Source organism: Phocoena sinus, chromosome 18 (assembly GCF_008692025.1).
Source record: "Phocoena sinus isolate mPhoSin1 chromosome 18, mPhoSin1.pri, whole genome shotgun sequence".
Classification (NCBI taxonomy): domain Eukaryota; kingdom Metazoa; phylum Chordata; class Mammalia; order Artiodactyla; family Phocoenidae; genus Phocoena; species Phocoena sinus.
This window is the reverse complement of record NC_045780.1, coordinates 67,780,185-67,807,632: the sequence shown is the minus strand read 5'-3', so window position 1 is coordinate 67,807,632 and position 27,448 is coordinate 67,780,185. Positions and strand designations below refer to the sequence as shown.

Sequence of the window (27,448 nt, the reverse complement as noted above, 5' to 3'; positions counted from 1 at the left end):
CTACCGTAGGGCACCCTTCCGCCAGAGGGACACGAGGGGAGGTGGCAAACAGAACTCTGGGGCTGTCCCAAGGGGGCGGGGACCGAGCTGGCAGGTGTCTGCCACTGCCCCGAGGTCCATGGAGGAGCCCAAGTCTCAGCTGGGAGCCCCCATCCCAGGCAGGCAGAAGGCAGCACCATGAGAAAAGGTAAAAACCAAACTGGGCCAAGAAAAAAAGTGCAGAACGTGGGGAGAGAGGCTTCCTATGAGGAAAGTTAGGAAGTACAACAGTAACAGAAACGTGTTATAGAAGAGAGAAAAAAGGCTATTTTTATCAAGTGAGAAAAGCCAGTCTGAAAAGGCTACACTGGGTGAGTCCAACTATATAACATTCTGGAAAAGACTATGGAGATGGTAAAAGATGAGTGGTCTGCAGGGGCTGGGGGAGGGAAGGTATGACGGGTGGAGCACGGAGGGTTTTTAGGGCAGTGACACTGTCCTGTGTGATGCTGTCACGGTGGGTTAGTGTCACGTTACGCCCTTAGCGAAACCCATGGAATGTAAGACACGAAGAGTGAACCCGAATGTAAACTACAGATTTAGTTAATAATAATACATCAATACTGGCTCATCGGTTGTAACAAATACCCCACACCAGGGCAAGATGTTAATACTAGGGGACAGAGACTCTGTGTGTGTGTGTCTGTGTGTGTGTGTGTGTGTGTGTGTGTGTGTCGAGAATATGGAACCTCCGTGTGAGTTTTCTGCTCAATTTTTCTGTAAACCTAAAATTGCTCTAAAAAATAAAATAATAAAAACCACCATGGAAAGTGAAAAGATGTCCGTTACTGTTCCATCTGAGTTTTGTATATCCACCTTACTTAGGGCATTAAAAATACTATTGTCATGGAACACCTTAGATGACTCTTCGCTTTTTTTCGTATAGGACTCTGCAGTCCTGCTGGCTTCCGTGGCCTCTCTCTGGTACAGCCCAAAGCGGGGAGTGTTGCTTTTTGAACACCAGGAAAAAGCGAGCAATAGGCTCCAGGTCTGTTAAATAATATCTTGAACTTGTTAAGAGCAACAGGAAATCCCTCGAGTAATTTCAGATCCTATCTTTTCTGCATCCCCTTGCCCCGTTCCTCTGCCTCCACTGTCCTATCTCAGGAGACACGATTCTAAGAGGAACAAATCGAACACAAACAACTTAGATTCTTAGGAGTTAATTCAAACCTCAACAGTAACTTTTATTCTATGAGTGCCTTAGACGTTACAGGTGCTCAGCTAGTATGCATGGCCTGTGGGTGGACACACAGACGGATGGTTGGATGGGCTGCATGGTGGCAGTACAAGCAACCTGCCCTCTTCGGGGGGTTACAAGCTTGCTCTTAGTTATTAGTTATTAGGAAGGCTCTGTGGGTGGTTGAGATATAGAAAGATTGCTTTAAAATGCAAACATAGATGTATTTGTATTCAAAAGATAAATTATGTGAATTAAAACATTCCATATTAAAGGAATGATTAATGGATTAAAATGAAAAGGCAAAAATGAAAATTTCAGATGTAAGAGGTGGAGCAGATTTCAAACACGAGGCAGAATATTGGTTCACTATGTACTGACTTCTCTGGGGAGACTTTCGCTCTTTTGGATCATTGTAGATACTGCTGGATGGTTAAAAATATATTCACCTTATAAACCAACTGAAAGCCACAGAACTGACTGGAATTCCTACACAGCTCCGAATCCAGTATCTTTGTCACACCCGCAAGAAGTCAAAACAACTAAAAGTGAAATGCTCAGTCAACCAATGTTTTGTCTACATAATTTTTAAAAACAAGTTTCGAATGACTTAGTCACAGAAAATACCTGGTGTTTTGGTTACAACACAGAGCTCTGGAAGAGGGAAAGAACGGAAAGTGCTTCCCCCAAAGTGGCTGGATCTTTCTTTATGCTTCCAAATAAAACTATCTAGAGGAGACGGAAGAGTTTCCCCCGGGGCTGCGCTACATGCAGACTCGAATCAGGCCACGTGTTCACGGGCAAGGATCACAAACAAGGCCTCTGGCAGCCTCAGCATTATTTTCCCTGGGGAACTCTCTCTCCCAAATCCCCAAGCAGCTCACCTTCATGCCCTGAATGTTCTTCAGCATCACATCTCCAACTCTTTGGTAATCTCCTCTGATGTGCGCATTCGAGCGGCCTTCCCTGCGAGCAAAGCATTGGAAACCAAAGTGTTAGCAGTGAAAACATGACCGGAAAGTGTGCCAGCCCCAGATGACAAAGTATCAACATTTATGTCTTCCTTTCCAATCACCTATTTGTACCTCTCCCTTCTCTGTGTGTCACAGAACGTTAGTGCCAGAAGGAGACTTTGAAATTACCCCAGTCATTCTGCAGACAAAGAATTGCACCTGTGCTTTGAAAGAGATACGGAAGAGCCATTTTCTGTTCATTTTAATTTGGTCTCATTTTACATTCCTTTTCCCATCCCCACTTGGGTGATTTTCTCAGCATGAGAATAGCGTGGAGATGACTTGCAGTAACAAGCTCATGAAACTGATTCTTCCTTACAGATTGTGACTAACAGACACTTGTAAGAAGCAAGACTTAGCCTCAAAATCGAGGTTTCGGCTCTCAAGAGCCCTTAGTCTGATACAGACAAAGGGCTGTGTGAAAAGCCCTTGGGAAGAGAAAAATATAATTGAGGAAGTGCAGGAGACCCATGCACGGAGGTAGGTATGGGGAGAATGACCCAGAAGAGGGCAAGATGGGAGACCCAGGTTCAGAGACAGGTCAGGGGTCCCCTAGATATCCTGGGTGGTAGATGACAAAGATGTGGGTATTTTTTTTTTTTTTTTTTTTTACCTTTACTGGAGTATAATTGCTTTACAGTGTTGTGTTAGTTTCTATTTGTTACTGTACAACAAGGTGAATCAGCCATATGTATACATATATCCCCATAACCCCTCCCTCTTGGGTCTCCCTCCCACCCTCCCTATCCCAGCCCTCTAGGTGGTCACAAAGCACCGAGCTGATCTCCCTGTGCTATGCGGATGCTTCCCACTAGCTATCTATTCTACATTTGGTAGTGTATATATGTCCGTGCCACTCTCTCACTTCATCCCAGCTTCCCCTTCACCCCCTTGTGTCCCCGAGTCCATTCTCTACGTCTGCGTCTTTATTCCTGCCACTAGGTTCATCAGTACCGTTTTTTTAGATTCCAAAAATGTGCGTTAGGATACGTTATTATTCTCTTTCTGACTTACTTCACTCTGTATGACAGACTCTAGGTCCATCCACCTCACTACAAGTAACTCAATTTCGTTCATTTTTATGGCTGAGTACTATTCTGTTGTATATATGTGCCACATCTTCTTTATCCATTCCTCTGTTGATGGACACTTAGGTTACTTCCATGTCCTGGCTACTGTAAATAGTGCTGCAGTGAACACTGTGGTGGTACATGTATCGTTTTGAATTATGGTTTTCTCAGGGTATATACGTGGATGTGGGCACTTTTAACAGAGCATTTGGGTATATATTTATATCTCTCTGGCTCCAGGCTGTATCTGATGTTGACAGTCCAGGGGCTTGAATGGCAGTGAAGAAAAAAATAATAATAATGGCATCTGGTGATTACTGCGTACTGGCTACAGTGCTGAGTGCATTACATCACTGAATCCTCGTGGCAGCACTGTGACCAGGTACCACCATCACCCCCATTAAACAGCTAAATACTGAGGCACAAAGAAAGGAAGCAACGTGTCTAATGTCAGTGGTCACGAGGCGGGAGCTTGTACCTGAGCCCAGGAGCCCAGCCTATACAACCTCTAACCGCAATACCCGTGCACATCTGCCAGTTTACCCGCTGAATTTCCCAGAGAAAATTAAAACATGATTTTCGGGCTTTCCTAGTGGCGCAGTGGTTGAGAGTCCGCCTGCCGATGCAGGGGACACGGGTTCGTGCCCCGGTCCGGGAAGATCCCACATGCCGCGGAGCGGCTGGGCCCGTGAGCCATGACCGCTGAGCCTGCGCGTCCGGAGCCTGTGCTCCGCAACGGGAGAGGCCGCAACAGTGAGAGGCCCGCGTACCGCAAACAAACAAACAAAAAAAACAACATGATTTTCAACGACAAACCTGGCTAATATCTTCAAACCAACTGTTCAGGAGAGCCAGAGCCAACTTGAAGGAAAAGGAAGAATCAAACTGAAAAAAGGTAAAAATCTGGGCACGGAAGTGAAAGGTACTCAGAGCGGAATAAAACACCTGCAGCCCGAGTGCGGAGGGTGATGATTTACACCCAGAGATGCCACCGCCCTATGCCTCCAGCACCGGGAGCAGTGACCCCCTCTCGGCATTTGGAGCTTCCCGTAACTGCCAGCTCAACCTCTGATGCAGCAAGGATCTCAGGATGGGGAGAGGAAGGCAGGGAGGAAGGCACTTCATGAAGCAGAGCAGGGCGTAGAATACTCAGGGCCCATCAAAACCGGGGGGCTGGCTCCTCCCCTAGCTCCCAGCTCCACCCCCAACCAGGCAGTGACAACACCATATATTCCACTGGTTCTAACTGAGCATACGCTGTGAATTACATCACAGGGGAGACGGGCACCCAGACCCATTAGGGAATTAAAGTTTCTCTAAAATAAAAGGAACAGACTTCCCTGGTGGCACAATGGTTAAGAATCCACCTGCCGATGCAGGGGACACGGGTTCGAGCCCTGGTCCAGGAAGATCCCACATGCCGCGGAGCAACTAAGTCCGTGCGCCACAACTCCTGAGCCTGTGCCCTAGAGCCTGTGAGCCACAACTATTGAGCCCACGTGCCACAACTACTGAAGCCCATGCGCCTACAGCCCGTGCTCCGCAACAAGAGAAGCCACGGCAATGAGAAGCCCGCGCACCGCAACGAAGAGTAGCCCCTGCTCGCTGCAACTTAGAGAAAGTCTGCACGCAGCAACGAAGACCCAACGCAGCCATAAATAAATAAATAAATTTTTAAAAATAATAATAAAATAAAATAAAAGGAGCGAGGGTACCCATGATGCTCCCAGCCCCTGCCAGGGTCTTCTACGTCTCCCCTAGGTCTGGCTTTCTTTACCTATTGCATTCTCTTCCACCGCAATGCAGAATCCCTTAATCCTTTTGCTTCCTCTTAGCTGCCAAAACAAACAAGTTGGCTGATGGCTTTAATTACTATTCACTTCTCCTCTAATTAAAATATGGATTCTCCCCTCACCACTCCCTGAATTGGTTCTGTGCAAGTTTAGCCTTAACCTAATCCACCGAAGCAAGCACGTATTGTCACTTCTGCTCCTGGTCACTCTCTCTTGCGTAGCTGCGCCCAAAGTCCTGGCACTCCGTTCTCCGGCTTCTGGAAGCCTCTGTCTCCAGCCCCCTGGTTTCTATCTTGGTCAGATCTTCAGTCCTCTTTGCCAAGCTCTGCTCTTCAGGCCACTCCTAAGATGCCTCTGTGTTGGGAATCCAGCCCTGGTTATCTTCTCTCTTTGCTTTCTACTTCTCCCTAAGCAAGCCCTTCTATTCCCCATGGTTTCAATTCACGATGCCAAATCTATGCCTCAATAACCTGGGTAATTATTTCATACCTTCGAGAGGGAACTGCATGAGTGACCCACAGGCATCTCAAACTCAGGGGATTCTGCAGAGTTAATTGCTGCCAAAACCCAATCTTTCCCTCCACTTCCTTCCTCAATGAAAGGAACGAAACTACGAGCTTCGGTTATCCACACTGGTCCGCCTCCCTGATCCTCAGCCGTCGGGGTCACATTCTCCCCCAAAATGGGCTCAGCGGAGAATGCTCAGGTGTCTGACGGGGACCAGCCTTCCCCCCGAGACAGCCCTCAGCTCGCGATCAAGTATTATTCCAGCCCGTCAGCCACAGGGTTGTAGCATCTCTGGATTTTTGGCACATGGCTATTAATCGAGTCACGATGGAGATGTTTATCGTTTGGCCAGCTTGAGGATCCTGCGTGTGTCTGGGTGCGGCTGGGAATTTACTGGCTGCTCTTCTCCTTACACACCTGGGGCAGAAAGGAGCTCCCGTCCGAAGTGGGGGCGTTCCTGCTGTTCAGAACCCCCCACCCCCACCCCGCACCTTCCAACATCACAGGAAAAGTTCTCCATCCCTCCCCGCCACATCTGAACAACAAAGGAGGACCTAACTGCTGAGCCAGAACGGCCTGATTTCAGTAAAAGGAGGGAAGACACAATGTACTTGATTTCCAGGTCTGTAGCTATTATCTTGGAACTTAAATCACCGACCCCAAAACTTCCAAACGGACGTGCCATTTGACAACGCACATGAGAAAGGTCTTTAGTTCATCCACAGGACATAATTTAAATGTTTTAGCGAGAACGCCCTGGATTGCGGGGGGGAGCAAGGGGAGAAACAGGCGTCTCAGCTCCCATTAGCACTGAACAATCCTTTCCCTCTCACGGAGAGCAGCCCGACCTAAGGGAAACGAAACGCAGCAAAGCCGACTGGGAGGAGGGGCGGGGAGCGGTGATGGAGGCCAGACTTTATTGACTTCGCTTCCTTTCTTCTTCGCCAGCTACTTATTAAAAGAAAGTGTGCTGATGTTAAAACCCCAGACGCAAGGAGACCTTCCTTCCTGCATCGGCCGGTCAGCAGAACCCTATCTGTTTCTCTAAACCTTCAGCGTCTTTACTTTCATTTTAGAAATTTCTCTGGGATAGCATCGCTGGTCCCCTGTGCGCAGGGAACACCCTGATGTCAATCCACCGAGGGGGGGCAGCTCTAGGCCATGTGGTGACAACAGGCTGGGGCCTGGGAAGTTCATGCAACCAGCTCAGCCCCCTCCCTGTCCCCTCTCCACTGCAGCACCCGGCAAGTGCCAGCCCCGCTTGGTTCCAGAACGTGGAATCAGCCCACGGGAAAGGGGACGAGACCCGATGCTCTTGCCGCCCTGTACAGAACTACCGTCGTGTTTTACACTTCCTCTACGTGTTAACGCCAGCAAATCCACAAGTCCAAAGCACTGGCTTTACTGTAAAGAGCTAAAAGGTCACTTTAGGGACTCCCCGGCGGTCCAGTGGTTAGGCCTCCTCCGCACTTCCAAGGCAGGGGGCGCAGATTCGATCCCTGGTTGGGGAATTAAGATCCCACATGCCGTGTGGCGCATCCAAAAAAAACAAAAGGTCACTTTACTGTGGAGAACATAAAAAAGTAATTATATCTCTTCCGGAACAGCCTCTGGATGTTAACCTCACAAGAAAAGAGTCCTTGTTTGGAAGATGGGGACACATACTTGTTGTCTGGGTAATTACCACGCGGCAACGCAGCTGAAAATTCTTTTGACAATTTCACTTTGGAAACCCATGTACCAAGAAGCCTTCCAGATGCTAAATTCTGACCTGGACACCACGATTAATGTGCTCCCAGGAGCAACTACACGTTATCTCAGCACAAGGCTGAACACACACACACACACACACACACACACTCACATACACACTCACCACACACACGCACCCTCACACGGAATCTGAGGCTTCCCGACCCTCCGTAAACATTTCATTGACCACTACGTGAGCCGGTCAGCAGCTCAGCAACAGGCAGACCGAAGTCTGGCCCTGCCCTCCCACTCAGAACAAAGAACCGTCTCATCAGATTAAAACATGAAAGCAAACCATGCAGCCTGGAGTGGGAAGGCTGACTTTTTCAACCCGGCTCTGTGTCGGGGTGCTCTCAGACCCCAGGAAAACAGATTGAACTTTGTGAATTTTTAGGCCTCATCTGCAAAACACACTTCATGCCCTAATTCTTACTGTTCCTTGTGGCTCCTATGATTCTCAATGGAAAAAAAAAAAAAAGGCTGTGATTGTGTGTGCTTGTGTATCTATGTAAATGAGTAAAGACAAATTTTCCATTAAAATGTAGGGTAGGGAGGGTGACTGGGTTCAAAAAGCCAACAAATTAGCCAAAGGAATAGATTTTTATATGTGTGTGTATATATTTATATTAGCCACATGTAATTAATAGTTGTGGATTTCAATATTCTTTGATGACTTTCAATATCCTTTGAAATCCCTGGAGAGGAAAATCCCATTAATGTGAACATTAATTCACATCCCCACTTGTGGGGAAGGCATTTGAGCGAGAGGTGTCCGCACTGGGCCAGGGTACACGGTTTCTCTCCAGCAGTGACAGGTAAGGGATCCATCCTGTCCTTCAGTGCAGGTGGGACACGGCAGCCTCATCTCTCCGCCTTCAGTTACACTACTGGGTTGCTTAAAGCTATGGGGGGGGGCGGGGTTTCTTCTCCCGAGGTTTAACACCAGGTCCTGTTTAATAAGAGGCACAAGTTACAGCCCACTCACAGGCAGGCCTGACAGCACCCAGACGAGACCTGGGTTCAGTACTGTTAACGGCCACGTACTGAAACGCAGCCGAACAGAAAGGCCGTTTCAAACTCATAAGCGGCCTGGCGAGTGCTCTCAAGTGTTTCCCAGCAGAAACCCACCTGCGATTCAGGCAACTGGAAAAATCATTTGTTTTTCTAAAAAAAGTAGCTTGCTCTTAAAGCACAGCGGGCTAATACCGTCAGGAATACAACAGATAATCCAAGAAAAATAACTCCTGCTTATGCCTGAGAACAGGCAATTTTACTCATGTGTTAAAAGGAAACAATCACCAACCACCGCTGTCCCTGGGACCCTAGGTGGACAGTGGGAAGCTGAGTCAGGACAGAATATAGTGGGAAGATCGCAGTGTCTTTCTTGCCTTTGAAACAAAGATGAAATTTTAAATTTTAAATAAATTTATATTTAAAAAAAGTGTACACACGTCCCCCCCCGCCGCCACGGTACACCCATGATCCATATCTCGTTCTAACTTCCTTCCACTGTGTGTTTTTTCCAAGCTGTCTTCCAGGTAGATCACGCTGCCTTGTCTCCAGTGAGTTTCATTGCTTATTTTGAGAGTAATGATTTTAAACCCTTTTTGCACAGTCTTCTTTTTAAAACCAATGAAAATCTTCTTCAAACAAAAGCTTTTACACAAGAGAAGTAGCCCTGATCTGCCTGAAGCAGGGAGCGGAGGGGTCAGAGAACCGCCTTGGAGTCTTGCGTTTTAAATCAATGACTGATTTCTAAGGAAGTGGATGGTGGGGCATTCGGTCCTAATGCGAAAGGCAGGCTGCGTCCACTGTCTGTCGTCCACTCAGAGTTCCTCCCCTTTACGTCTCCAAAACTGTGCTGTCCAATACAGCATCCGCATATGGTTACTGAAAGTTTAACTTTACTTAAAATTTAAAAATTAAATTCCCCAGGCACACTAGCCCTATTTCAAGGGCTCAAGAGCCGCATGTGGCTAATGGCCGTTGCATTGAACAACGCGGACACAGAGTATCTCCATCACCACAGTTCCACTGGAGAGCACTGCTCTAGACAGAACACCAGAGAATAAGCTAACAGCTACTGCTGCTGCCTCCTGGTTCATGGGCTCCAGGGAAAGTTAGAAGTGGGGTGTGGGGCTTCCCTGGTGGCACAGTGGTTAAGAATCCACCTGCCAATGCAGGGGACACGGGTTCGAGCCCTGGCCCGGGAAGATCCCACACGCCGCAGAGCAACTCAGCCTGTGCGCCACAACTGCTGAGCCTGCGCTCTGGAGCTCATGAGCCACAACTACTGAAGCCCACGTGCCACAACTACTGAATCCGGCGTGCCTAGAGCCCATGCTCTGCAACAAGAGAAGCGCCACCGCAATGAGAAGCCCGTGCACCGCAACGAAGAGTAGCCCGCTGGGCTTCCCTGGTGGCGTAGTGGTTGAGAGTCCGCCTGCCGATGCAGGGGACGTGGGTTCCTGTCCCAGTCCGGGAAGATCCCACGTGCCGCAGAGCGGCTGGGCCCGTGAGCCATGGCCGCTGAGCCTGCGCGTCCCGAGCCTGTGCTCCACAATGGGAGAGGCCACAACAGTGAGAGGCCCGCATACCGCAAAAAAAAAAAAAAAAAAAAAAAGAGTACCCCTGCTCGCCGAAACTAGAGAAAGCCTGCGCGCAGCAACGAAGACCCAATGCAGCCAAAAAATAAAAACAAGTTATAAAGTAAATAAATCTATAAAAAAAAAAAAAAAAAGAAGTGGGGTGTGGTCCTCCCTAGCTTTACACTGAACAACTTCTGGCAAGGCACTTCCCTTTCAGAGCCTTATTTTCCATAGACATAGAGATGGCGATAGGCCCACCAGACTGTTTGGATTGTCAAAGGAGACAATTTAAGGGAAAATGCTTTAAAGATACTGTAGACGTGCAAGGTGTTTTACCGTATACACATCTATGGTCTTTTTTTTTTTTAAAACACCTCTAGAATACTGACAGTTTCTGTTCTGGAAAAGGGTCAGATACCCAATGGTCTCTTGGCATGAGTAGAAAACAGAACAGGAGCTCTGGAGCTCTGCCCGGGCTCTGCTTCCAAGTCTTTTCAGGCTGCTGCTGGCTGCCTCCTCGGTGCAGGGCACAGGGAGAGATGTAACTGGAACACAAGCTCTCAAAGCACGGGAACTGTGGCCTGTCTGGTTCACTGAACGCTGAGAACGGTGCCTAATACACAGTAAGGGCACAGTAAATATTTGCTGAACAAACGAAAGTGACCATCTTGCCGTAAAAACTCTAGGATTAGAAAAAATTCAAATCCATCTTCTCAGACTCTAGACCCAAAGGCGATACTTCTGCAGACAAAGTCACCATAGGGCGAGTGGTGACCAGATGCCACGAGCTTCCTGCCACTTTCGAGAGGAGGACAAATACCACTGGAGAGTGCTCAGGGCAGAAGGGCCAGCGGTGCTGATCTCCCGGAGCCAGAGCGGGAAGGAAGGACGCAATTCTGGAGACCAGGGTGCTGGATGGGGCTCTGCCGGCTTCTGCCATGTGGCCAAGGGTGAGCGGTGCTCTCATGCTCTCCTCTGAAGAATGAGGAGTCATGGCAGATGCTGTCCCAGCCCCCTTCCAGGTGTTTAAAACCCTGTGCTTCGACAACACAGCTTCAAAGACGCCAATGACAGGTCAGCTCAGACCTAAGTCCAAGTCATGCCTCTGTCACTTAAGAGCTGTGTGGCCATGAGCAAGGAGTTTGACCTCTCTGAGCCCTATCTTCCCAATCATAAAATGGGAAAAAACAACACCTACACCCGGGGAAATTCTTTTTCACCAAGGATCGGCAAGCTTTTTCTGTAAAGAGCCAGATAGTAAGTACTGTAGGCTTTGCAGGCCATCCGAGCTCTGTCCCAACTACTCAACTCTGCTGATGGCGCACCAAAGCAGCCGCAGACAATAGGGAAAAGGACGGGCGCAGCTGTGTTCTAAATAAAACTTTATTAACACACACACAGGGGGCAGAGCAGATCTGGCCACGGGCTGTAGTTTGCCAACCCCTGATTTTGAAGATCAAGTGGGAACAGCAGAGTGGTCATTTTATTTTGACTACTAATGCCAACGTGGCAATGGTATAAGGTACATGAAGAGTTTGCATGTACTAAGTGCTCACTAATGGACGTTTATTATTAATATTAATGCCACAAACACTGCATTGTGAATACTGGTTTTCTAAGTGTAAAAGCACTGCGATCCTCATCTGCCAGGCCTCCTTCTGCCTCGGGTCTTTGAAACGTAACAACAGACAAATTTAATAATCTTCAAGATTTACCCCGGAGGAAACCAAGCCATTTTCATGAATTTGATTTGTATTTTGAGCACCTAGTGTGTGCTGGTCCTTGTGTTTGGTGTAATGAGTACTATTCATTCTTTTGTTTTTAAATACGACTTTTAAAGCTTACACTCCACTTACAGTTATTACAAAATATTTGGCTATATTCCCCGTGTTATACAATACATCTCTGTAGCCTATCTTACACCCAATAGTTTGTACCTCCCAATGCTGTGAAAAAGTACTTTCTGTGATGATGGAAATGTCTTTTATGTCTGCTGTCCAATACGTAGCCACTAGCCGCATGGGACTCATAGCCCTTGAGATGTGACTCGTGTTACTGAGAAACTGAATTTTTAATTTAAATTATTTTAAACAAACCGCTCCAAGTGGCTAGTGGCTACCGCATGGGACAGTGCAGCTTTAGATGTCCTCGTTTATCCTTGTCTTACATTGTTTTCCATTTGTGAACTGTCTCAGAATCTGTGTGGAAGATGAGGCATAAAAGGATTTAAAACCACAACAAAAAATGAGCCTTAGCAAGAGCTGTGATACAGTTTACCAACGAGAAGTCATACATTCGTTCAGACAGGCAAATATCACCCGAGTTCCACCCTAGTCTAAGGGACACAGGAATAGCTCCTCCGCCTCCCCCGAGGAGACGACCGTCTCGGCAGATGCTAAGACGTGCGCGTCAGAAGCTGAGCTTCCAGGTGAACCGTGAGGGGCGGGCGACCAGTAACTGTCTCGGGAAGTCAGAGGAGGAGAGCCGGAGGTTAGCGGGGAAGGAGGGAGGGAGGGAGGAATCACGGCGTCTGAACCGGGCTAAGTCAGTTTTACAGGTGGAAAAATCAATGCGGTTAGTCGACTTTGCTGGATTCAAGAGTGACTCAGGATTCCTGACATGAGGGGTCATCACCCTAACTTCCTGCTCACGACAAAAACTCACGACGGCTGGAACGCTGGGAGCACGTCAAGGCTGCGAGGCAGTGGGATTCGACATCAGACAAGAACATTCCAAGAGACGAGGCACGCAGCTGATTCTACTCTCGAAGAGTAAAGTCATTGCCGGCACTAAGCGCACCATGGTGAAGACAGGAGCCCGCCGCCCGTAAGAATTATCCAGCCATGAAGAAAGCGTGTGGGGTGGGAATGATTACTCCGTGAGATAATTACAGGCGTTCTCCACAGTCAACCTTTACAAATATTTTGATCTCGGGCAACAACAAAATATCATAGAAATCAGAGCCTTTCCTTATGTGGATGTGGGAAACGGTCCATCGACATCAACTTTGGGGGGAACCAAAGCGTTCATTTCACATAAACTACCTGCAGGGGCAAAGCCAGCCAGTGGTGCACGGCGTGGCAGGAACCAGCAGCCACTGGCAACCTCTCCAAAGCATGGTGGCCAGGGTCCGGTCCATCCTCGGTGATCCAGAGATGAAGCGTGGGGGGCAGACTCTCCGGGTTGAAGGGAGGGGAGGGGGAGGCATGTGCACGTGTGTTTCTCTGGGTTGAAAGCGGGGGGAGGCATGTGCACGTGTGTGGTACAGGCATGTGCTCCTGCCTCAACCACAAGAGGACGCCACCCCTCTCGAGAGAGGATGCTGTGAGAAACTGCTCTGACGGAAGGGCGAGCTAGCTGCCTTTGGGAGTGGTGGCCACTGCAGCCCCCAGGGGCTGGTAAAAAGAACAGCGTCTCTGCCCACCCTGCTTACAGGACCCTCAGGTGTACAAGCTCATGACAATAGGCTGTCCGGTCACAGGGCTCCTTTCTGCATTTCCCATAATGATCCCAAGTTCAAACACAGGTCAGAGAAGGCAGTGTGTTAATTAACGTCAAAGGTCTCCACCTCAGAATAAAAGCACAGCATCTGAGCAGCTGGGGTGATTGCTCACCACACCCCTCACAGGGTCACTTAAGAAAGGTAAAAAAGCCTGTTTTTACTTCCCTACCTGTTTAAAATAAAGCCCATGGACCTCACAGAGCTGTGGGGCCATGAACGGAAACTATAATGGGAGATGAAAAGAGCCTCCAAGGATGAGGAAGATGCCGAGAAGCGAGGCTTGGCATTGCGAGGTCCGCCTTCAGATGGAAAGGCACCTGGACAGGTAAGCCCCACCCACCCTCAACAGCGTTCTGAATCAGTAAGATGACAAGAGCTGAGCTCTCAGCTTAGGTACCATTTTAGCTTTAAACGGAGGTCTTATGTTCAACGTAACCCATCCAGGCCTGGCTGCAAAGGCTGACTGGGTCAGAATGGAGGCAATTCAATCAATCGGCAGACGCACCTGCCACCCTCCGTGAGGTTCCCGTAAGTTAATTCAGGGAAGCGCTTGGCAGTGCCCACAGAGAGCCCACAGGCGTGGTGGCCCTCGTGTGCAAGGCACTGTTTTGAAGGCTCTGGTCTTATCCTGCACTGGACTCCCTGTGACTTTCTTTTTGCTATTTTAAAAAGTTGTGGCTATATATACACAACCTAGCATTTCCCTTCAAAACTATTGCTTAGGTGCACAGCTCAGTGGCATCAAGTACAGTCACACTGGCTTCTCTAGAACTTTCTCATCTCATCTCTAGAAGCTTCTCTTCTCCACCAGCACCAGGCTTCTCTAGAACTTTCTCATCTTTCCAAACTGAGACTCCATATGCCCTGAACACTAACGCCCCATTTCCCTCTACCCAGCCCCTGGCAGCCACCGTTCTCTTTTCCGTCTCCATGAATTGACTACTCCAGGTGCTTCATAGGATTGGAATCATATAGTATTTGTCCTGGCTTCTACTTCACTTAGTATAATGCCTTTAAGGTTCATCCACGTCGTAGCAGGTGTCAGACTGTCCTTCCTTCTAAAGGCTGAATCATATTCCATTGCATAGATCGACCACATTGGGTTTATCCATTCACGTGTCAACGGCCATCAGGCTGTTTCTACCTTTTGGCTATTGTGAATAACGCTGTTATGAACACGGATGCATGAGTTACCGGTTTTGAGTTCTTTCTTTCAAATCTTTTGAGTAGATACCTAAGAGTGGAACTCCTGGATCATACGGTAATTCTGTATTGACTTTTCTGAGGAATCCCTACGTTTTTCTCTCAATGATACCCAGAGCCGGTAAGATGATAAGAAAAAGATTCTATTCACTTTTGTTCTACGATGGTTCACTGGTGCTTCTTTATGTAAAGATGTCCCACTTTTGCGGGCGGATACAAACGATGTTCTCACCCATTCAGTCATCTCCACTCCACTTCAAGCTCAGTCACGGTGAGACAGAACCACTCCGCCAGGGAAGCTCATCACAGCCTGCAAGACTGCCACAGCCCCGGAAGAGGAGCCTCCTTTCCGCTCTGCATGCACACCCGGTCCCTCGTGGACACCGTCCTGTCTCTCCTCCCCACAGAAGCCCCCAGCACCCTGAGGCTGCACCTGCACCCTGGGGAGCCTCAAACCATCTCTGCCCCCTGGGCCTCACTCTCCAAACCAGGCTCCCCTCTGGCACCCTCCACCTCCGCCCTCTCATTCTTTCTTCAAATCTCTGGCGGTTTCTCCAGCTTCCTTTGCTGGCTCTTGCTCTGCCATAAGCCATGATTATAGAAAGGTGCCCCCCAAAGGGTATTCAACAAGATTCTGTCCCTGGCTCTCTCTCTCTTTTTTTTTTTTTTCGGTACACGGGCCTCTCACTGTTGTGGTCTCTCCCGTTGCGGAGCACAGGCTCCGGACGCACAGGCTCAGCGGCCATGGCTCACGGGCCCAGCCGCCCCGCGGCACGTGGGATCTTCCGGGACCGGGGCACGAACCCGTGTCCCCTGCATTGGCAGGCGGACTCTCAACCACTGCGCCACCAGGGAAGCCCTCCCTGGCTCTCTTTTGTCTCAACATTCTCTTCCTTAAAGATCTGATTCTTCTTGTGGATAATTTCCACATCTACACCACTGCGTCTGATTTCTTTCCCAAGTCGGACACTGGCGTTTCCAACTGCCTGTACGGCTTCATTATTGACCCCTCGAAAATGATATGCAAGCCCCTCTTCCCTCCACTTTACTTGCTTTTTCCCTTTTCTTCTTCCATGTTGCTCTTAATTTCACGACCATCCTCCCAGTCAGCCAGGCTCAAAGCTCCAGGGACCTCCCCTTCGCTTCCCCTTTGTCCCACGAGCCCTGAGACTTGGTGAATTTCCACATGGGGGTCTTCCCAGCCCTCTTGCCTGAACTTCTGCTCTCCTACCAAGCGACGACGCTACCTCAAGGTTCTTCTAAAAGAAGACACCCAGCTGATCCTTATTCGAAGCTGTGTGCCCACAGCCAATGCCGAGTGCCTCCTTGCATGCCCCTCCTTGGGTCCCAGCTCCCCGCCAGCTGTCAGCCGAGTTCCGTCCCCAGCAGAACCCACCAAGACGCACTGTTCCAGGGCAGGTCTGCATCCATCTCTGGGGAACGACTTGGCCAGTTTGTCCTCAGCACCGGTCAGTCATTTCAGGGCTGGAATCTGGGGTTCCTGCCCAAAGACCAAAGACCTTTGGTGGCTTTCTCTGAATGCATTTGAACAGCTGAGTAAAACGGCCTTGCTTTCAGAAGGAAAAGCGTTCTGCATGTTTTCAGAAGTCACCGAACCTGTTCTGTTTCCTTGTTTTTGAAGGAACAGGGCAACTTGGGCTTGGGCTAGAACGAAAGGGTCCAGCCTCTTCTCAGGTGTGTTGACTTAGGAGCACATACCATTTGGACAGGGGCAGGTGTGTTTACTCAGCTGGGGTCCGGTCGAATCATTTGGGAAAACTTCCTGGTAATTTTTCTGCCCTATGATTTGCCACTGCTGATGGAAGTATATGACAACCTAACTTAGGCCTGCAAAGAAAGGCATGGTGGCTGTGATATTTAAGCCCCAAATCTGGGGGACCTTGAGGTGCATTGTAAACTTCAGACTTCTTTCTATTAACAATAATTAAAAACATTATTACTGAATAAAGTCTGGAGTTTAGTGGATAATAATGTAGTGTTAAGAGAGAAAGGACAGGTCCAAAGTGGAGTTACTTGGGCTAAAACCAAGACCTAATACCTAACCTAACTGCAGTTACAACCTCCCCCAGGAATGTAATCCTCGCCAGTCAGTCAGGAATTTTCCGGTCAGCACCAATGAGGTCATCTGGCACGTGGGCCCTCTCAATCCCCAAACGAAGATGAGGTCACCTGCCACACAGACCCCTTCTGTCCCCCAGGTAGGTTACCTACGTCCGAAATAATGTTTTTTATTCCTTGTTTTGCCTTTAATGACCGTTCCCTTCCTGGAGCTCCTAGGAGCTCCTCTCTACTAGCTAGAAGGAATGCTGCCCGTTCATGAATCGTCTAATAAAGCCAATCAGACCTTTAAAATTTACTCACTCAAATTTCCCTTTTTAATAGAACCAACACTGGTTCCTTAGTTTTGACGAATGTGCCCAGTGATATAAGGAGTTGACGTCAGTAGGGGAGGGGAGACGAGTGTGCCGAAATTCTATTCTCATGGCAACTTTTCTCTAAATCTAAGATTTCCATTTATAGAAGTTTACATTAAAAAATGGTCTGGGGACTTCCCTGGTGGTCCAGTGGGTAAGACTTCACGCTCCCAATGCAGGGGGCCCGGGTTCGATCCCTGGTCGGGGAACTAGACGCTGCATGCCGCAACTAAGAGTCCGCACACTGCAACCAAGACCTGGCGCAGCCAAAATGAATGAATGAGTGAATGGCTAAGTATTAAACAATTTTTAAAAATGGATAAAAAAATATTAAAAACATAAAAAATGGTCCGTCTTCCCCACCTTTTTCTGTGTGGGACAGGACATCGAGCCCTTTACAGACACTGTCCCATTTAGTTGGTGTGATGGCCCTGTGAAGTGGAGACTGCACCCCACACCTTACAGGTGAGGAAACGAGGCCGTGCAAGGCCACGGACAGCTGGATGTGGACCTCAGGTGGCGTGACGGAGGACGTAGGCACAGCCATCCCATGCCACGTCTCCCATCTCAGAGTATCAATACACACACACACACACACACACACACACACACACACACACACACACACGAGTCTGTCAGTCAATAACCCGGAGCAAACTCCTTTCTTAATAAACTCCATGTGATCCATTCTTCTCATTGAACATATTTGCTCATGGCTTGCCTCTTCTGTGTGGGCATTAATGGCCCACGTGTCCTCCAAGACAGAACTGGCCAGTGACGCCCTCTGCCCACACCGGACATGGCCCACTCATCCACGAGAGGGCCTGGCCTTCCTCGCCCCACAAGCCTGCCTCCTCCTCTGAGACCGCAAGTCCCCAGCAGGCGAAGCCTGACACTCACCAGCTCACTCCCCCACCCACCCACCTGGCTCACCCATGCACTCATTCATTCACTCATTCAGTCATTGCTCATAGAAGAAACCAGAGTTATATGCCAAATGCAAACCAAGGAATCAGAGAATCTTCAGTGTGTCACAGGCAGTCTACAACAGTTGTTTCAGAAAAGTCATTCATCATGGTCATCTCAAGATGACCCCAATGTTCTAATTAAGGAGGGCCAGGTGGGGCCTGGCAGTCTGTATTTTTTCAAAACTTCCCTGGCCCATCAACCTCAGGTGACCCTGATGCCCTGCCAGGTTTGGGGTTTCGCCCAATAGATAAGTTCCTTCTGGAAACGGGCAACCTCAGCTCAAGAAACCCCGAGGCAGAGGAGCTCATTACCTCATAGGGCAGCCTCTCATCACCAAGCTGCACTTACCGTGAGGAAACCCCTTCCTATACTCGGACACAAGGCGCCTCTTTGGAAATTCACTCCTTTGTTTAAATTCTGTCCTCTGGTACCATTAAGATGATGCCGACGCCCCTCTTTCATACAACCAGCCTGAAAAGGGCCATCCTATTTTCCAAAATCTTCTCCCTTTTAGGCCAAATGCCCACACTTCCAACAATTTTTAAAAAATGAAACGCATCCTACTATTATCCCATTTCAAACGTGAAACTCCGAATCGGGTACGGTATTCTGACGGAGCTCAGAGCCTTCAGGTTTCAAGGGGCAATCCTTTCCCATGCTCTGGTCTCCTTCTAATGAGGCAGAGTCTATGGAAGAGGTTCTTGACCTTGGCTGCACGTTGGAATAATCACCTGGGAAGCTTTAGGAACTGCTGATGCTTAGGGCCTACCTCTCAAGAGATTCTGATACAACCGTCCGGGGCTCTGTCTGGTTATCAAGATTTTTTTTTTTTTTAAAGGTTCTAGGTGATCTTAACGAGCAGCCAATACTGAGAGCTACAGATCCGACAGACGTTGATCTCTGTGTCATTCTATTGGCTCACACTGAACTCACTCATGCTCAACCTTCTGCCCTGAATCCCTGCCGAGCCAGGTCTTCCTCATCATGCCCTTGAGGAACTGATTAGCTGAACTTAATGGCAGGCTTTTACAATGGCTCCCAATAACTGACTCTCATCAGTTTGGTGTGGGTCCACTGTTGTAAGGCTACTGAAGGTCAAGTCAACTGAGCTGCGTACTGACGATCTGCTCTCTCTTTAGCTTTGAGCTTCTGGTACCTTCACGGAAAACATGAATAAAATTGTAGATCTCTGAACGATACTCTACTGAAAACTCTACGGGAAATAAATGACAGCAGGTGCTTTTTAAGCCACTGGATATCCTTTCACAGATAAGGGCTAAAGATTTATGGTCACAGATTAAGTCCAAGAGCATGGCGTCATTCCTAGAATGAAATGTTTCATACAGCTCTCCCAAGTTCTCTGGTGGCAGTGTTAGGTAGTCAGACACGCCCCGTCCTGGATGGGGATCATCTTTCCCTCCCCCATCTGGACACTGGTGATCAGAACATGCCCAGAGGTCCTCCCTCTTGTGGTCAAGGACCACCGCTAAGTTTCCAGCCGTATCAGGACCAAGCGAGATAGAACTGCCACAACAGGCGGGTGCAGGCGCAGCAAGACCCAAAAGGTGACTCAGAGTAACAGGGCGGGGTTCGTTATGCTGTAATTATAATAAATTAGCATTGCAGATTTTGTTCCTCCCCCCACCCCACCCCCCACCGTGTTTCACTTCGGTGCTTATGGGTAAGCACCTGTGCACTAAGGGAGAAGTAATATAACCTAAAGCTGTCCATCAACTTGTCAGTCAGGTGACGCAGGACACAGGGAGGGACCACTGCTCTAAAAAACCCAACCCGACCCCCACTGTGGGACTGCTTCTGGTTTCCAGACAGCCCGCTCTTGTCCTTTCTCAGGAGCATACTTTTGCTTTAACAAAACTCTTGCTACTTAAAACTGCTCTATGCCTCTCGTCTGAATTCTTTCCCTTGAGAGGACAAGAACCAAGGAAACGGCTGTTCTGCAGCAGCTAGCGCAAGCCCCCATGCTGGGCTGCCAGGGTGCTGCCGGCGGAGGACGTCTCCTGTGTGTGAGCGCCCCAGTCTTATTTATTTTATTTTTTAAAATTTACTTATTTATTTATTTTTGGCTGCACTGGGTCTGCGTTGCTGCGCGCGGGCTTTCTCTAGTTGTGGGGGCTACTCTTTGTTGCGGTGCACGGGCTTCTCATTGCGATGGCTTCTCTTGTTGCGGAGCACAGGCTCTAGGCGTGCGGGCTTCAGCAGCCGTGGCACGTGGGCTCAGCAGCTGTGGCACATGGGCTCTAGAGCGCAGGCTCAGTAGCTGTGGTGCGTGGGCTTAGTTGCTCCGCGGCATGTGGGATCTTCCCGGACCAGGGCTCGAACCCGTGTCCTCTGCATTGGCAGGCGGATTCTTAACCACTACGCCACCCGGGAAGCCCTCCCCAACCTTATTTAAATCAACTGCCATGTGGACCAAAACTGCTCTAGTGATACCATCTCAAGATGCTCTGAGCCTATAGGAAGACTGTATTAATACACATCTCACTGGCCAGAAAATGAACTGTTAATTGGTTTCTCCAGAGCTGGAAGGTCTTTGACTCCATTATGAAAGCACCATTCAACTTTGTATGAATGAGGAGACGATATGGCAGAACACAATCGAAAGGCTTCCAGTAAATTTTGGGAAGGTAAAGTTAGATTTTGTAGAATATTTTTTTTAATTTCAAAAAGTGTATTTCTCTTGCATTCATAGCACAGACTCTAAACTGGCATTTTCAGTCTTTCCCCATCTTCAGTGAAGCTGATTTTCTACCTGCTCTTTCTCCATCCTGGCTGTGCTCCCCTCCCGGGGGCATCTGAGTGAAGTCTCCTACTTCCTTCTATCACAGCAAAGAGAGCTGCACTTGAATATCTCCAGGTATAAAAAACATACAAAGTCAGACGTCTGAGCACATCTGCTTCCCAACACAGGGAGCAGCTCTGCGAGCCTGTTAACTGGTGCCTGAATCTCGCGCTTGGAATCACCTGGGGCAGGACCACCTCGTCCAGGGCTCCTGCAGGAGCTGAACACCCACGAGACCACTCTGAACCAAACTCACCTGTAGTGAGGATGGATACAGTAAACAGTGGGTTCCACTTCCACCCGAAGCATAGCAGAAAATGTCTGCTATCATCTCCTGGCATTTTTCTAATGTGTGTTTAGTAGATAGACAACTCCTCATGTTTCTACACACGTCTTTTAAAAAAAAAACCCCATAAGAATTTTCTATAGGGTACTTCCCTGGTGGCGCAGTGGATGAGACTCCGTGCTCCCAACGCAGGGGGCCTGGGTTCAACCCCTGGTCAGGCAACTAGATCCCACACTCTTAGTGCCACAACTAAGAGTTCGCATGCCACAACTAAGGAGCCCGCCTGCTGCAACTAAGGAGCCGGCGAGCCGCAACTAAGGAGCCCTGGAGCCGAACTAAGAAGACCACGTGCCGCAACTAAGGAGCCCACGAGCTGCAACTAAGCCCCGGGGCAACCAAATAAATAATTTTTAGAAAAAGAATTTTCTATAAAAGACTCCACTTTAGGCCAAGGGTACATCAGACTTTGCATTCTATAGTAGAGACAATTTTTCCTGAATTTTTGCACTCACATATCAGTCTTTTATATGGTATTTAATAAACAGACTTAACATTATTTTTAGCCAGCCTGCGCTTCCTGGATACTTAGGTCAGTTCCAATCTTTTAATTCTGCCACGGCTCTCTTTGCCATTTGTCATTTCACATATTAGAATGTACCCTTAAGATAAATTCCTAGCAGTGGGATTCAAGGTAAAAGTGTATGTGTATGTGTGTGTATTTGTGTGTGTGTGTGGTGTATGGGGCTCTTATTTTTCTTTATAAACACCGTGAAATATTATACTGAAAGCTACGTGAGACGTATAATACTTAAATGACTATAAAGCAAGCACCAGTAAAATGTTACCAACACCCCTACAAGTCCCTCCTTTGCCTCTACCCTTTATAACCCTCATCATCCTTCCAGAAGAAATTACTGTATTCTGTGGTATTCATTTAATTATCATCAGAAAACATGCATTTTGAAGAACTGTAAGCCAAAGGAAAAAAAAATCCAGGATGAGATCTAACACGTGTAGATTTAACAGGAAATCACCGTAAGCTTGGCTTGTCTGAAGCCAGCTTCTCGCTTTATCTTAGCTCATGGGTGCTGCTTATAAGGAACAACATAAAAATAACTGAGAAACAGAAAGAAAGAGTTGGTGGTGCGAGACAGAACACGGGATTGTACTCACCACAGGGCGAGTCGTTGCTCAATTTCCTTGAGAAAATTTGTATGAAATTTGTGCAAAGGTTCAAAATTCGGGAAAATGAGACTTTTCAAGGTTTCGGGCATGGAGTCCTCTTTGCTTACTGTGCTCTGAAACCACTGGAAATAAAAAGAGGACACTCTTAGAGGCGTTAAGGTGAAGGATGAAGGTCTGCAACTCTTCAGACGTAACGCTGCAGCCCACCACGCGTGGAGGCTAAAGGGCTTTCCTGCCGCGTCTGTAGAATTTCAAGAGCATCAGGGGCTTTCAAGCTTTACTGCTTTCCCTCCTTTCACTAGGTGGGGTAAGAAGTACCCATCTCTTCGTTACCGCTTCCTGAAGTTTGTTACCAATTGACTGTGGAAGTCGGGACAAATCTCTGAAGTGGGCAGATACTGAAATCAAAACTTCCATTACGGCCAGCTCACTGGGTCAACGCTGAGTTATACCACTTCACGCCCTCTGGTTTAGTCCTTGAGAAACTTCCATCTCTGCTCCTTCACTGAAATGCTGAGCAGGAAGATGGCTGAACCAGAGAGGTGAAGCCTCTGCCTTCCACACACATTACTCATCACGCTGACCTGAAGTCCAGGTGGGTCCCACAATGATTGCTGAGCACCTGCCCAGGTCACCACGGCTGCCCTAGAGGCACAGAAACCCAACAATTCCAACTGACCTCCAGTGGGCTAGGTTCCTTCCCAGAATCCAGGATCATGAAGTCATCTGCCATGCTTTGAATTTGTTTCCAAGACTGAACAGGACTGATTAATAAAAGGCAGTCTTTTGGGTAGATTTTGCCGACATGGCTCAATTATTGGCAAAGATAAAACAAGGCTTCTAATTCGCCTCTGAGGTCTCCATCAAGCAAAAATAAAGGGCAAAACATGAAATGTTCCCCATCGGTGCAGGCAGACAGTAAAACGTTTCATTTTAAATTTCTCCACTTTAGAAACTTCCTTCCTTTGCACTTAAAAATCACAGTTATAAAAGCTTTTCAGAGCATATTCCAAATTAAACATACTATTACTGCCTAATTTCTACAACCCAGAACCAAAATTCTTTTAATTGGAGTCAGAGAACCCAACATTTAATTAGATCCAGCTTGTCTCCTAAAGCTGAGTATCAGGCAAGATAAATTATGTAATCTAAGGCTTTAGGGGAAATGCTACACATACCGAAGTGATGACTTCGAGATCCTTCAGATACGTTCTCTCAGTGGTGGAGACTTCCTTAGCGATGAAGTACGCTTTGTCAGTTGGAAATCTCTGCAAAATCCATTAAAAGAAAGACGACATAATCATTTGGGCCTAAAGTCTCTAAGCATGTCCTGATTATAAGCAAGTCCTAACTAAAGTGATACGTTGCTAACTTACGATCTTTGGTTGACTGGTATCAAGGCTAAATAAACTCTTATCTATTCTCCTTTTTTGGTGTGAGAGGAACTAGGACAGAAAATGGATTTCTATGATGACAAAACTGCCTAGGAATGTTTCCTTCCATGTAAGTACCACCCGCAGTGAAAGGCCTCGAATGGGTGTGTCAGCTGTCACTGAGGACTATTCATTCAATACTGGGCACCTGAAAATCTAATTAATTAGGATAATAGAGTGGTGCAGGCTTCAAGGAAATGAATGAAACAGAAAGCACAGCAGCCTTTGTCCTGGGCGTCGTGGGCTGGTGCTACTGATTTTCAGGAAATGGAAGTTACATCGTTCATGGGAACACGAAGGGTACTGATCCAAAGGGACGAGGGTTACAGCAGCTACAGTCCATCGGTCAGGCGGGCAGGCAGCACTGCCCTAGAGCAGGTCTGCCACTGGTTTTGCTTCTCTTTAACCAACAATTAAAAGGGAATCCCTTGTTGTTAACCATCTTGCTTCCCACAAGAGTCCAACCGATTCCACCTCTGGGGATACACACGAAGCAGAGATGAGAACAGATACTTGTATACCCACGTTCCCAGCACGTTAAGACGAAATAGCCAAGAGGAGGAAACAACCCAGCTGTCCATCAGTGGATGGATGAATACACAAAATGTGGTCTCTCCATACAATGGAATACTAGTCAACCTAAAAAAGGAAGGACATTCTGACATGCGCTACCAACATGGATACACCTTGAGGACAATTATGCTAAAGGACATAAACCAATTACAAAGGGACAGACACTGTGTGATTCCACTTATGCGAGGTTAATGCCTAGGGTGGTCAGTTCGCAGAGACAGAAAGCAGAACGGTGGTTTCCAGAGGCTGGGCGTGGGGGGGTAACGCTCAACGTGCATGGAGTTTGTTCGAAGGATGACCAAGTTCTGGAAATAGTGGTGATGGTCACACAACACTGTGAGTGCACTGAATGTCACTGAACGGTGTGCTTAAGAATGGTTCACATGGTAAATTTTATGTTATGTGTATTACTGGAAATGACAACAAAAGATCAACAGGCGAGCGCCTGCCGTCCCCACACCTTTCTCCGGCCGTCGTCCTCGTCGTCAGTCCGAGGGCCCGCCTGGTCGTTCAGCAACGGGCTGACCAAGGGGGAGGCCTGCTTGGTGTCGGGGCTCAGGTTGGGTGACAGGACGGTGCTGGTGGGCGCAGCTCCTCCCTGCGAGTTGATGGACAGCTCTGAAAGGTGAGGGCTGCCAGTCAGGGAGCCTGTTTGGGGATGAGAAGTATTAAAGAAAAGAAAAGAAAAAAAGTAATTCCTTCTGGGACCTGGTGTCCACTTAGAATTTTCACCTAATCAAACCTTTATAAGCTTGACTACCATATGGCACACTTATGATGCCCTTCGTGATTTTCTAGTTTTTTCCCTAAGTTGCAGCTGCCTTAATCCTAAAGATACTATTCAGTGGAACACAGTTATGTCATTAATGATAAGGTGGAGACCTCTGCTTAGAGCATAATTACAATAGTTTAAAAGCATCGTGTATCTGCAAATAGGATCTTCATCTCCTAACTACTGCCTTAGCTTCTAAGAATTACTCGAGAAAGACAGTGTCTATATCACAAGGAGACGTGGGAAGTGACCAGAAAATAGAGCTATTCTAATAGAAGACTAAAGGACTTGGGACACCCAGGACAGACTACATCTTGGAACAACGGGCCACAGGTAGAGAAAGGGAAAGCAGCCACCTCCCCATTCTACGAAGAACAGAAGCGAGCTTGTTATACCTGGTGATGTCACTCCATGTCTCTCTCACTGTTTGGGACAGAAACACTAGTATCACAATTACAGCACAGGTGATCATTTAAAAATGCAAAGCTGGAGGTCATTACATTATCATAATTCCCCTTTATGAGTCAAAAAATGATAGGAAATTAATCATTCCTCTGAGAAGGATACCACAGTAAGTAACAGGAAAATGTGTAATTACCCGAGTCAGCCAAATGAGATGATGTGCACATGAAACTCTGTGCCAACAGAATTTTGCCAATACCGATACCTCAACCTTTTGAAACTACTAATAAAATGAGATGTTTCAAAATCTACTTCTAAACTAAGTGTTTTGCCTGACAGTTTTATAATTCTAAAGCAGATCTGCAAAAACTAGGATTAGGGTAAACAAAGTTCCAGTAGCCTGCAGTCCTGTCAGTTACCATCGTAGGGAAAGACGACATAAACGCTTTCTCCATTTTCCAATATACAGGTTCACGCTCATGGCTACTCGGCACAGTATCAAGGATCTCGGAAGGAAAGGGGAAGTGCGGTTTTCCAGGAATCCCCCCACTTTCTGGACCTCTGTCCTTCCTCTCTGGATTCATTCATATTCACTCGGAAATTACAAGACAGGTCAGCCTCGAATGAAGCTGATGGAGTTGGGGAATGAACTTGATCCCAGTATGAATGAACCTTGCAGAAGCCGCCACCAGCCCCCACCCGGTCCCAGGTTGACCAGCTAGCCGTGTCACCTACACACGGGTGAAAAGCCACCATGCCCACAAAAGCAATGGAAAGCAGACATCCTGCCCACTGACTGCTGGTCAGTACAATCATCCCTGAAGAACAAGATGAGAACATGTCAGGTAAAGTCAGATTCCAGAAGTTCGCATTAAAAAATAATCCATTTAAGTTCCTTGCGTTTTCGCAGACATCATTAAAACAAAGTCCTGATGTGAGACAAAGACGCAATCACCCCACACACCACCAGACCCAGTAAAACCCGGAGAAAAAGGCCAGAAATTGCTTCACAAATGTCAATTTTATTGACACTAGTGCACAACCGAATACAATCATTTCAAGAGAATTGGAACTTGTCAAATAGAATAGTGACAACAATCGTAACTGCAATTGATTCAAGGTACTACACTATTCTCTTAAAAAAAAAGAATCACAAAAAGAAAAATGTTATCACTACAAAGAGGAAGTAGAGAAGAGAACTTCTGGCAGTCTGTCTGGAGATCAAAACATTTCATGCATTTGTGAGTTGCTATTGGAGGGTCACCTTTTATTTGTCCACCATCATCTGGCAAAGCATGGGGGCTTACCTTCAGCTCTCACACTACGTATGAGACCAGGTGAGGCAGTGTAAGTGAGAACATGCCGGGCCTTGAATCTGCAGTGACGTGGGACAGAAAAAGCGTTCGACTCCTCATTGAAAGAGTTGGAGCCATGAACAAAAAGCCGTTAGAAGGCTAGCTTGAAGGAGGCGTGCAGGTGGGGAAACAGCACTCATTAGTCCCTGGACAGCATCCAGCAGCAGATAAAAAACCAAGTGCCACATGGCGAGGGAGGAAATAAGGGGAAACACACTCGAGTGCAACCATGTCCACCCTCCAAAGGTCGACAGTTGCCCTTGTGAATTTCCCCGGGGACACTTCAGTTTGGTAGACCTAGCGGGCCAGAAGGGTGAGCTAACAGACCAGGGCTCCGGGAGAGGTGCCGCCCTGCCAAGAAGGCAGGACACATTGCAGAGAAGATAGCAATCTAGAAGACACCCCACTGGAGCACACTGGAGACAGGATTCAGAAAGCGGGACACCGAGAGTGAACCTGATGACAACCAATGTCCCTATGTAGAGTCCGGGGCAGTTCCGGGTTCAGCTACGTTCGCACTCACGTGGCCTAAAGGTGTGTGTGACACCGATGTTACACGTGCAATACACAACCCTGGAGGATGACCAAATT

The 27,448-nt window shown here is 47.8% G+C and overlaps 1 protein-coding gene across 3 annotated transcripts in view; it reads right to left on the bottom strand.

Moving 5' to 3' along the window:
- The window catches only part of FARP1 (FERM, ARH/RhoGEF and pleckstrin domain protein 1), a 292,555-nt gene that overhangs the window by 21,375 nt on the left and 243,732 nt on the right, over window positions 1-27,448 (bottom strand). For all 3 annotated transcript variants that reach the window (XM_032611162.1, XM_032611161.1, XM_032611163.1), the window contains 4 exons: window positions 24,789-24,976; window positions 23,501-23,590; window positions 22,311-22,444; window positions 2,104-2,185 (listed from right to left, as the gene is read on the bottom strand). In XM_032611162.1, coding sequence (XP_032467053.1) covers window positions 2,104-2,185; window positions 22,311-22,444; window positions 23,501-23,590; window positions 24,789-24,976 — 494 coding nt within the window. The remainder of the gene's footprint in view (window positions 1-2,103; window positions 2,186-22,310; window positions 22,445-23,500; window positions 23,591-24,788; window positions 24,977-27,448) is intronic.